Here is a 12,264-nt window from a genome sequence, read left to right as displayed (position 1 = left end):
CAAGCATAAAGTATGACAGAGAAAAATAAACTGACATTATCCCAGAATTCCATAAACCAGGATATTTAGTGAAGGAAATTAAAAAGGAAAATCTGACTTGAACAAAAAGTAAAGAAAAAGAAAACAAAATTTCAGAAGATTTAAATCACTTGGGGACCTCCGGTTGACGTAGCGGCGGGAAAAGCTGGAAAATAGTGGAGTTTCATCGGTTTCTGTGAAATGCAGCTGACAACTGCTTGCTGGGAGGTCCTACAGGATCAAGCTGCTCTGGAGGGGTGGTGAAAAAAGGAGAGGTGGTTCATCGATCACGAGGAAACCACAATTTCCTTGTTGATCTGAAGAAAGCTCTCCCGAATGGCAGCAGGGATGACGGCCATTTTGGTCTGTCACAAGCTGGGACAACTGGGACACTAAGATCTTGTGCTGGAGTAGTGCATAGACAGAGCAGTGAAACTGGGTGAGATAGCTTCCAACTTTTACCCCAAAGATTTAACCCAAATTAAAAATAACAAAAAAACAATCTCCAAATAGTAAGAAAGCGGTGATTGGATTTATGGAGAAGGATTAAGGACTAAAAATTAAAGAGAAAGACGAACGATTAAAGATTCAGACCAAAATAAATAATTAAAGGATGTTTTAAAACACAGAAAAGCTGGAAAAAGTTGAATAGCATTGTAAAAAGTGATTATTGGGAGAAATTGCTTTTCTAAACTCTATTTTTAACTTCCCTGAATGGTTGACAGTCAGCTGTTTTGACTTTTACAGTTTGTTAAATGCCGCAATTGGAAGCAGGGGAGCCATCTACTGGAGGAAGAAGATTAATGCAATGTAGGAAATCTGAGTGAAAGGGATGAAAGGAGAGAAAGCAAACAACACCTTGAAGGCTATTTGAAATTGAGAGATATGGAAGAACCCCAACAAGTGGGGAGGGGGAGTACAAATTGGGAAAATAGTATTATACATATTGATAAATAAAAGAATATATTATAATTATAATGAGCATATTAAGGTTAGAAATTGGAAGATAAAAGCTATGTATATGCAAATGTATTATTATGGTTAGCACTGTGTAGAACAGTGGTAGGATTCAAATAATTTAACAACTGGTTCTCTGTCCTAATGACCAGGTGGGTAGGCGGGGCTTAGTGGTCATGTGACCGTGTGGGCGTAGCTAACTCAACATTACTCAGGTTGATGGGTGCTTCTCCTTAGCTGTGACAATGTAATAAGGGTTAACCAGAGAGGCAGTTTCTGTAAGCAGGGGAATAAAGATTAGGCTAGAAACAACACCAGAATGTTTCCTTCATTCCTTCCTTACAGGATTAGCCCTATAAAGTGGAAAAAAACCAAAAGAAGATTTCTTCCAAAAACTGGTTCTCTGAACTTCTTAGAAAGTTAAGAACCAGTTCTCCCGAATAGGTGCGAACTGGCTGAATCCCACCACTGGTGTAGAAATATATTGACCCAGTCATTACACTGTCCACAAAATATGTTGGTTGTTAAAGGAAAACTTCAAATAAAACATATACAAAAAAAAAGAGAGATTTAAGTCACTTGACGAATTTGAAATAGTGCAGCCTTAAAAAAAACACATAATCCTCTAGAGCAGTATAATATTGGTCTTGAGACCATTATAGAAGTTTTAGAAGTGAAGAAACAAATTGTGGCAATAGCCCAGAAAAGTGAGCATTATAAAATAGAATTAAACAGTTCAAGCAAAATGTTTTGTTTGAAAGAATTTTCATTTATTTTGAAAAAAAATCTTGATAGTGATTGGGCAAAAGTTTGAAACAACTACAAGACTGGTTCAGCTGGAAAGCTATTTTGTTTAGGAAAGTTTCATGGGGAAACACAGCAGAATATAATAAGGCAGAATGAGTAATAAAAAATGAAGAACACATTTGAAGGAAAACAACTGAAAGATGGCAACTGAATTCTTTAACGGCAAACTAAAATAATAAAAATTCAGAGTGAATCCAGGGAGGGATAAATACAGTTTTGGGATTAAATACCTTGCAAATTTACATTCCAGATTAGCAACATAGCTAACTAAATAAGCTTCTGTAAAGAATGAAGAATAGATGACAGTGAGAAGAATCTTTCTAATGTGAGAGAAACTAAAGTGAAAGGCACTAAATCTGACCACTACAGGCCTATCACTTGCTTCCAGGAGATTTAAGTTGCGCTTTATCTTTTGAGCAAAATGGGACTTTTAAAAATTCATAAGGCATGCAAGACCAAAGATTAATTGACAAGATGATTAATTAAAAACTTAAAAGAGAAGAAGTTTTTTTATTGCTTGGTTAGACTATGAAAAAGCACTTGGCTCACTTCTATGTACGTGGACTAGAAAATGCCTAGAAATTTTTGGGATTAGTAAAACATTAAAATCTTGATGAATGCATGAAATAAATTGAGTAGCCAACAGCGAAGTTTACTGGCAAAGTTAAAACTGAATAATTGATAATGTACCATGAACTTAGTGCCAATTATTAGCAACCACATAGATGGACCCAGTTTAGCCTTTCAAGGTCTCACACACTGTCACTGAAATCAAGTCCATTCATCTTGCTGCTGGTTCTTCTTTTCTTATTATTCTCACCTTCCCCAGTATTGTGGCAAAATAGTTAAAGAAGACTGATTACAGCTAATGAATGAAATGCCATGGAACAATTGATACCAGAAGAAGGTTTATTAAGGATTAATGGGAAGCTTCCGACTTACTACATGAGCAAGTTAAAAAAGAATACCAATTTTGATTATATCAAACCAATTTTAAAAATGGAAAACAAAATTAAGCGTGGGGAATATAATTAAAGCCATAAACACTTGGGCTGTTCCGGCTATTCAATATAGCGTGGGTATCATTGATTGGGCCCAAGCTGAATTAGACATACTTGATAAAAAAAACAAACCAAGAAATTAACAACCATGCTTTCCACCCAGGAGGTGAAATTGGTAGGTTCTACTTCACTAGAAGTAAAAGTGGGAGAGAATTATTCCAAGTCAAGCATACAAGGATAGAAGAGAAATACGGCCTGAATGACTATAATAGGCACAAAAAGAAAGCACTACTAGTAGAAGTTTGTAAAACCTAATTAATGCCTGGAAATGTAAACCTCTTCATACTCAATATGATATTGAAAGAAAATAAAACCAACATTTGATTTGGGAGTGCCTGAAATCCTTAAAAAGAAATTGAACAATAATCATGGCAGCTCAAAAACGAAGTATGCAAGCAAACACTAATGCCAAAACTGAACATATTTCAAATGGTAACAAATACTAACTATGTAAGACCAAAGAATACCTTATTAGTGGCAAAAAAATTGGCATTGGAATTCAGGTAAAGCATTTGGTTTCACAAAAGCTATGGGATCAAAAACTTGAAAAAGCCTTAGAAAATGAAGACAGGATTGTGTGAATTTGAAAATACGGACCAGTACATTCTTGAAAGGCAGCACACTATTATTATTAAGAAGAATAAATACTCTATAAATGTAGCAATCCAAGGAGATAGTTGAACAAATTTGAAAAACAAATGGAAAAAGTAGCAAAATATTATAATTTGCAAATTACAGTGAATGGCTTTGGAAGGAAAAAAAAATCCTTTAACACCAACGTGTTGGAGCCGTATTAAAGATTTCACCAAATATGTGAAAGTTTTAAATTTATAAGACTTAAAAGTATTGACTTTGGCAAAACAAACGAACAAACAAAAACCCTTGCTGGGAACTTTCTACATACTATGACTACACTTCTAAGATTTCTAGCTCTTGGTAAAACCTAACCATTGGAAAGAATCCAGTCTAATCATATTTATTGATTTAATAGAGGAGGAAGAGGAGGAGGAGGAAGAAGAATGTGACAACATACCCCAAAGGAATACAATATTCCATCGAAATCTAAAACTTGCTGGGCAGACAGGATACTTAAAAACTTTCTGTAAATTAGATTATGTTTCTACATTTTTTCTTCACTTTAGAACAAATGTCCCTAAAACAATGTGTATGATAGATTCACTGTTCTTCCTTGTTTATTGTCAGTTATGCAAACCTAGTGACTCATAAAGTAGTTTGGCTAATCTAAAGTTCCTTCCTTGATTCCATGCCATATCCTTGATTGTATCACTAGATAGTTGTTGTGTGTTATTCTATTCTTTTAAAAGATCCTTCCTTCCAGAGGTAGGTTCCTACCAGTTCGCACCTGTTCGGTAAAACCGGTTCGTCAAATCTACTGAACCAGTTAGAAGAGGTTCCACCAGTGGACCCAGAAAGCAGGCCACACCTACAGAAGAGGTTCCAAACATTTTTTGAAACCCACCACTGGCAAGGATCTTGTAACTTGACAGCTTTAAGACTTGCATGCTTCAATGCCAGAGTTTCTGAATAGCTACTTGGACCGATCTAAGTACTAATTCATAATTTCATATCCGGTCACATGAGCGGCAAGCCACTCCCACAAAGTAGGTTCCAACAATTTTTGAAACCCACCACTCCTTCCTTCCTTCCTTCCTTCCTTCCTTCCTTCCTTCCTTCCTTCCTTCCTTCCTTCCTTCCTTCCTTCCTTCCCCAATAGAGACTTTTTTTACCTGCTCTGCTGTTTCCCAACAGTAATAAACTCACAGTCAAATCAAAATAACATATCCATTCACTAACCTTCAGTGTCTTTGCTGTTAATTTAAATGTTTCCCATGTCCCTGCTTATTTATTTAATTAAAATCCTGTTATTTGATTTCTAAAGATCATCTATAGATGCATATTCTGTTAATTTTTTTCCTGAAAATGTCACTAACTTGTGTTGGTTCACTCTGCAGTTACGATCTTTAGTACAAACTCCTGTTAAGAGGGATCAGATACTTCTGTTTGGGTTTACATACACAGTGATTTATACAATGGTTTGTGAGCTAATGGATCACTTTTGTAGTTATGGAGGAGATACAGTAACCTGTTAAGTGTAGGGGCAAGAACCAATTCAGGGAACTGGTCAACACATGCAGATAGAAGAGTAAGTAGATTACCGGTAAGGTCTGCCCATCTAATTAGACTTATGTTTTATTGAAACTTGTACAACCTACAAACATGGGTTCACTTGAATGTGCCTTCATGCCTAACCAACCCACAGAACTTATACATACCCAAGGCTCTGGGGCAAGATAAGCTCCAATTCATCATGCTTGTTTTCTATGTGTAACACATACATGTGTGGATTCTCCCCCCTGCCCCAACTTGGTATTATGAAGGAAGACAGGTTGGGGACCATGATAGAAAATATAGAACATCTATGTTAAGATTTTTATTATTTATAATATGGGAATTATTATTATTATTTTTTAGAAAAACACAAAATGGAGGGGGTTTTTTTGTGACTGAGGCTGCAACTGCCATGGGCTGAATGAAACCTAGAGAGACTTGACTTGGAAACGTTTGACTTGGAAAGCTGGTTCCGATAAACTCTTAACTCCTATTTCCACTTGCTGATCTTTCTTAAAGAAAAAAAAAAGAACTACATTTGGGCGTGACCCGTCAAAACCGCGGTAGACTAAAGCGTGCCTGATTAAAGCCCGTACGTGACGTCATCAGCAGCGCGATGAAAAAAAATAAAAATAAATTAAATTAAAATAAAATTAAAGCAAGCCGATTCACATAAAGGTAAGGGTTAGGTTTAGGGTTAGGGTTAGGGTTAGGTTAAGGGTTAGGGTTACGTTAAGCGTTAGGGTTAGGTTTAGGGTTAGGTTAAGGGTTAGCGTTAGGTTTAGTGTTAGGTTAAGGGTTAGGTTTAGGGTTAGGTTTAGGGTTAGGTTAAGGGTTAAGTTTATGGTTAGGTTTATGGTTAGGTTTCGGGGGGTTAGGGTAAGGTTTTCGCTTTAATTTTAAATTTACCGCTCACAGCGCGATGTTTGTGTCGCGCTGTGATGACGTCACGTACGCGCTTTCGTCGAGCGCGCTTTATTCTACTGCGGTTTTGTGGTGGAACCACATTTGGGTTCCAGAGATTATTCTCAAGGGTGAACAATATTCCCCAACAAAGGAGGACAACATTTCTCTTTTGGTGATCATGATCATGTGGTGTAATTATATAGTTGGAAGTAATTATATAAAGAATTTGCCTTCTTAAGTCCTGCCATCCGAGGTGGCGCAGTGGTTAGGGTGCAGTACTGCAGCCACTTCAGCTGACTTCTAGTTCTGCAGCTCGGCGGTTCAAATCTCACCGGCTCAGGGTTGACTCAGCCTTCCATCCTTCCGAGGTGGGTAAAATGAGGACCCGGATTGTTGGGGGCGATATGCCGACTCTGTAAACCGCTTAGAGAGGGCTGAAAGCCCCATGAAGCGGTATATAAGTCTAACTGCTATTGCTATTGCTATTTCCTCCTAGTCATCACATGGACATACCTTAGCTTTATTTTGCCCGTCTGGTATTAAAGTAGACCTCTCTGTTCTCCTAACAGTTTCTGTCATGGGTACCCACTGGCATCCTTCACTGACCATTTGGTTACTGAGATCAAGAGATGGGATCACTCCAACCCCTACTAATCATTATAGGCTGCTGTGTAAATATGGTTTGGTGCTTATCTGCAAGTGTGCTGAACCTCGTTTATAGCATGGGTCTCTTGGGTGAAAATTAGTCCTGTGCCTGCCGCATAGAAGATCAGCATAAAGTGGGAAACAGATTTTTGCTAGCAATGGTCACCACTGGATACATTACAGACTTTCCCCCTTGAATCTACTGTTTTAGGAATTATATATGTTTGTTTATGTGTATGTATATATATGTTTGTGTATATGTATATGTTTGTTTGAGTATGTAAGTGTGTGTATGGGGCTGTATGCATATCCTTGTTGCAGAGGTGGGTTCCTACCAGTTCGCACCTATTCGGTAGAACCGGTTCGTCAAATCTACCAAACCAGTTAGAAGAGGTTCCACCAGTGGACCTGGAAAGCAGGCCACACCTACAGAAGAGGTTCCAAATTTTTTTGAAACCCATCACTGGTCCTTGGAAATGATTATTCTACACTATCATGCTCCTATTTATAAAACTCAGTGCCTCTGTGAAAGGTAAGGATGACTACTGCGTTTGTGGTGCAATCAGAACATTGCGTGTGTTGAAGTTGTTTTAAGGCAAACCAAAGATGCCTTTTAAAAAACAAGTTTACATCATATTCTTATGCATGCCAATGCTGTGTGTGAGGTAATTTAAGGTGGTTCTGACAAGTGTCGTCGGCATCTTCATATCCGGTCACATGAGCGGCAAGCCACCCCCATCCGGTCACATGGGTGGCAAGCCACTCCCACAAAGGAGGCCACACCCACAGAGTCGGTTTGAACAACTTTTGAAACCCACCACTGCCTTGTTACCTGCTCAGTGCAAGATGGGATCGATAAGAGTTGAAATAAATAGCTATAATTTGTCTTCTCTTCCTGGCAGATGGTCTTATTCTGACTCTACAGGCTTCAATCATATAGCTGCATGGGTCCAAATATCTTTAAAAGTAGCTCTTTGAGCTCCTCCCCCTCAGTATCCTCCAGTAAAGCAGGTTGGCATATAAAAGAAAGCATCTATAACAGGGCTGAACTGGGCCAACAGATCTAGATTGCAAAAATCTGGGTGACAAAAAAAAAAAAAAAAGACGGAGAGAAAATGCTAATTCTTTCTGCCATCTAGCGGTCACTTGGATTTTTGCTGCTCAGAACTAGTGGCCATAACCAACAGCAGAAATTGGGTTAAGACAAAGACCTTAAATGAAGCCATTGAGTAATAATTTCAAGAAGGAATGGAATGAAAACCCAAAGAAGTGGGGCTGGGCAGGAGCCCAGTAGGTTCCTAGGAATGATAGCAAGCATTATGGTTGTTCTTTTTATCAAAGTTAGTCAGCCCTCTGGGGTATCATGGTCTTCCTCAGCCCTCAGCATGGAGCGGGCTTCTACCTCAGTTTTACTTTTGCTCTTTTCATATTATAAAATGCAAATGCGTGACAGAAAAAGGACGGCATGTCCACAAGGATTCCTGCCATTTCACAGTTGTACTGATCGACGTTTCCTCCCCAGGGAGTTGCGATGGTTATACGGCCGCATCTTCATTTCCACAAAAGGGATGGAGAACTCATGTCCTTTCCAATGGTACCAGTTAATACCCTGAAGGCCAAAGAGAATAAAAGGGATCAATATGCTTGGAACCATTTGCACAGCATTTCTTTCCAATTATGAGATGCAAATATTGCTGCCAATTACCTCCAATAGACCGATCAGATCCCACAGATTAGGCCTCCTCCGAATTCCATCCGCCGGCCAATGCCGACTGGCGACTACCCGGAGGAGAGCCTTCTCTGTGGCTGCTCCGACCCTCTGGAACGAGCTCCCCATGGAGATTCGAACCCTCACCACCCTCCAGGCCTTCCGCAAAGCCCTTAAAACCTGGCTGTTCCGACAGGCCTGGGGCTGAAGAGTTTTTGCCCCCCTTCTCGAATGGTATGGTTGTTGTGTGTTTTTAAATTTTGTATTGTTATGTCTCATCTTTTTTATCCCCCTGTCTGTACCCCCTTCCCTGATTGAATTGTGAGCCGCCCTGAGTCCCCTTCAGGGAAAAAGGCGGCATATAAATGTAATAAATCAATCAATCAATCAATCACACACTTTCAAGCCAAAATGTCCCAATAATTTGAGTGGGAACAGTTTATAATAATAACAAAACTTTTATCAAACTTGTCTAGCCATCCTTAACCTTATGGCTGTGGTAGCACCACTTATGTAGTATCTAACATTTGGACATAAATATTGTGAACAATGAGGTGTTAAACAAAAGCTGCAGATAAAGAGATTATATTTTCATTTATTGTATATAATCTCTCTGTGAGTAGAAAATAAGGATAGCTATCTGAGGTGGATAAAATATAATTTGGGCTTGATACTTTAGTTGCACTCCAGAATGAATATAATTGTATTATTTTGCAAGAACCGGAATTAAGTAAGCAAAACAAGTTATAAACATTCTATCCGTAATCACATTTAATCTTGAAACACTAAACTTTTTAATTTTTATCTCCATATAAATCTCATCAACATGCAGACTACTGCTGCATTTAAAACAGTGAGACTTTCCCCCCCTGCTGTGTTTAATTTTCTACAAGGGATATCCTTTTATGGCAAAAAGGTTTTGAATATTCAAGTTTATATTTTACCTGGACTCTGGTTTAATGTAGTGCAGAATTCTAACTCTTCCAAACTGTTGCCTCATTCTTTGTTTTTAAAGTATAATCTTTTCTGTTTTATTTTAAAATAGTTTCCAAAAGCTCTAAATATAAAACCTTATGTAACGTTTAGGGAATAAGTATAGCAACAACAATAGTATTAGTAACAAATCCCAAGCATGGGGAAAAGATGAACCCTGACCATACTAAGCATTTTTTTCCATACTGGGGTTTGAACTTTATGCCATGTTGCTTTCAAACTGTTAAGTAGCCTATAAAAGTATACTTTGCTTCAGTGGCACCATCAGTAGATATTTGGGCTGGAAGAAAATTATGTAGACTGGGGTGAGATGCAGATGTGTCTCTCTCTTCCCCATAGATATTATCTGCTATTATTGTTGTTGTTGTTGTTTTTTAAAAAAGCTTTTGGCATTTGGTGAAAATGTAAACTGCCATTTGTTATTAGTTATGTGGGGTTCTTGGTGATCTCTGAGCTTGTTTTCTTGCTGATGTTTCATTACCCAAACTAGGTAACTACTAGTTTGGCTACTAGTTGATCCCTGGAACTAGTCATATCTATATGACAAATTATCTGGCTTCTCACTGACTTGTATACTCTTTCCAGAAGAATAGGCGATTTCTTGCAAACAGTACTGTATCGATCCTGCTCTTACCTGGCTGTGTCGGGATTCACCATATTTACCATTGAGGTTAGTTCGATGACAGTTTTTGTACCACCAGGCCCCTTTGTATGACATAGCACAGTTTGTAACGGCAACATCATTGTCCCTGTCTTTGGTGGAAAATGGACGTCCCTGATGATAGCTGAGTGAATCCCCTGCAAAATAAGGCATTACCTTAATTTTTCCCATCTTTTTCTTTAAGAGACAACAAAAGATCGATATACTCATGCTGGTTTCCTGAGAACTACAATAATATCCAAGAACTATAAGGAAGGGTTCCACCACAAATGCGCGAATGACAAAAGCGCGCCTGACTAAACCGCGGTGACAAAACCGCGCTGACAAAACCGCGCCGACAAATGAGCGCTGAAGCGTGCCGACAACAGCGCGCCGACAGAAGCGCGCTGTAACCTAACCCTAAAAATAACCCTAAACCTAACCCTAAACCTAACCCTAAACCTAACCCTAAACCTAACCCTAAACCTTACCTTAACTTAAATCACGCTTCTGTCGGTGCGCTGTTGTCGGTGGGCTTTTGACATCGCGGTTTTAGCGCCGCGGTTTTGTCGGCACGCTTTTGACGTTCGCGATTTTGTCGGGTCACGATAAGGAAGCTCTGATTCCGGAGCTAAGAATTTAAATGTCTTCACTGCACTGTTTTGTTTCATCAAACATGTTTGCTAAGTGATGTACTTATATGTGCGAATCATACAATAGTAAGTACAGCTAATATATTTTTATCATTTTCTGTATGCATATAAGTCTTAAGAAGACTAGAGATGACTGTAATATTTTGAAGGGTGACATAACACAGTTAGAAATGACTGCCAAGTTTTACAAAACATTTACACCAAAGAAGACAAAATGGAGCTTCTTAAATCTCCTGGGAACCTACTCTAACTCTATACCTTTCTTATCGTTCTGTGTCACAACTATTTCTATGCTAAATAGTTTTTCTGCCTCTTGGCAGCTGAAACAAGATTGTTATATGGCTCAGGTATTGTACTATGATGAACAGAGTATCAGCCCATATAAACAGGGTTGATCCTCTGTGCAGCTGTGGAAATTGATCCTGATCAGGATCTTAAGAATGAACTGTTGCATGTAAAAAGAGTTGTACTGTAAACAGAAAGCACTTGGCTATTTATTTTTGTAGGAAGAGAGGACAGCTGAACATTTTGACATAAAACAGTAGTGTCAGCCTCTGCTTTGCTGTTGCTTCGGCTGCCATGAAACGGGGAGGGAGGGCATGGTATTTGGGAGGGGTTACTCATTGTGCTGGAGGAAGGTTCTGGAGCTCAGCTGCCTGTCGGACTACGGATGCGTAGGAGATTCCCGCCAGGACTAATGGCACCGACATTCCATCTTCGTGATGCCTTTTGAAGTTATCTCACACCTGACACTTGGGAGAATTATGATTGGACTGTAACTGTGATGCCAAGGGGTGGGGAATGGGTTATTCTATATATCAATCGCTTTCGCGCCTAAATAATCAGTCTTCGCTTCGCTATGCCTTTAATTATTTATAATTAGTAAAAGTACACTTGATTTCTACCCACGGAGTCTCGTGGTCTTCTTTCCTAATTATCTAATGGAGAGGTTCTGACAAGTAGTTTTCAGAGTTGGTGGCTACATCCTCCCATACACGCCTTGCTCCAATACGTATGCATATTTTATGCTGGTTTTCAGAATCCCGAAGGACTGCACTGTTAAATGAATAGCATTTTCAGCTTTTGAGACAACTGAGATACTAGAACAACTGATTAAACTTTTGAAAACTAAAAAATTCTCTATTAGTTTCTATAGAATTTGTTTTATAGAAATTGATTGTGGAATCAATTTTATATGCAGACAACTTCTGCAGCCTGGCTATCCAGTACAACTATTGGCTATCCCAGGACAACTTGCTGCAGGACAGTTCAACACGGGACAACCGAGGGACAAGAGAATTGCAGCGGGCCTTACTGCAAAAGGCTTTAAGTTTGTGAAGTGGACCGAGGAAGAACGAGGCAGGAGGCTCCTGAGGTAAAGTTAACAGCTCTTTATTAAACAGTTCCGAACAGTAGACAGGCTAGCGGTAGATCGGGACTCCGCCCTGCTTGACAGCTATTTATACGGAGTGTCAAGCAGGGAGGCCAATAGGTACGTGTCTGACAGCCCGCGCACAGCCATGCTGCGCCTTAGCCAATCAGGTGCGGACTGGCTGTTGCTGGCTGTCAGTCGTAGCCGCGAGGACTAAACAGTTTGAATCTTCTCAAATTAGAAGTCCTTGAGGCTGAACTGAGCAGCAACCTGACACACCTGGTACTCCCTTCATGGATCCAGGCCAAAGCGGGATGAGAGAAGGCCTGCCACCGCTGCCATTTCTTCCAGACATGCGCATTGCAAGGACCAGT

General features: G+C 39.4%; 1 protein-coding gene across 1 annotated transcript in view; it reads right to left on the bottom strand.

Annotated features, from left to right (window-relative positions):
• Nucleotides 1–8,013: 8,013 nt before the first annotated feature.
• Nucleotides 8,014–12,264, bottom strand: part of TNR (tenascin R) — a 122,334-nt gene continuing 118,083 nt past the window's right edge. The window contains 2 exon segments of the mRNA XM_032226715.1: nucleotides 8,014–8,133; nucleotides 9,860–10,023. Coding sequence (XP_032082606.1) covers nucleotides 8,014–8,133; nucleotides 9,860–10,023 — 284 coding nt within the window.

The sequence above is a fragment of the Thamnophis elegans genome, chromosome 11, assembly GCF_009769535.1.
Source record: "Thamnophis elegans isolate rThaEle1 chromosome 11, rThaEle1.pri, whole genome shotgun sequence".
Classification (NCBI taxonomy): domain Eukaryota; kingdom Metazoa; phylum Chordata; class Lepidosauria; order Squamata; family Colubridae; genus Thamnophis; species Thamnophis elegans.
This window is presented reverse-complemented; position numbering and strand designations above follow the sequence as displayed.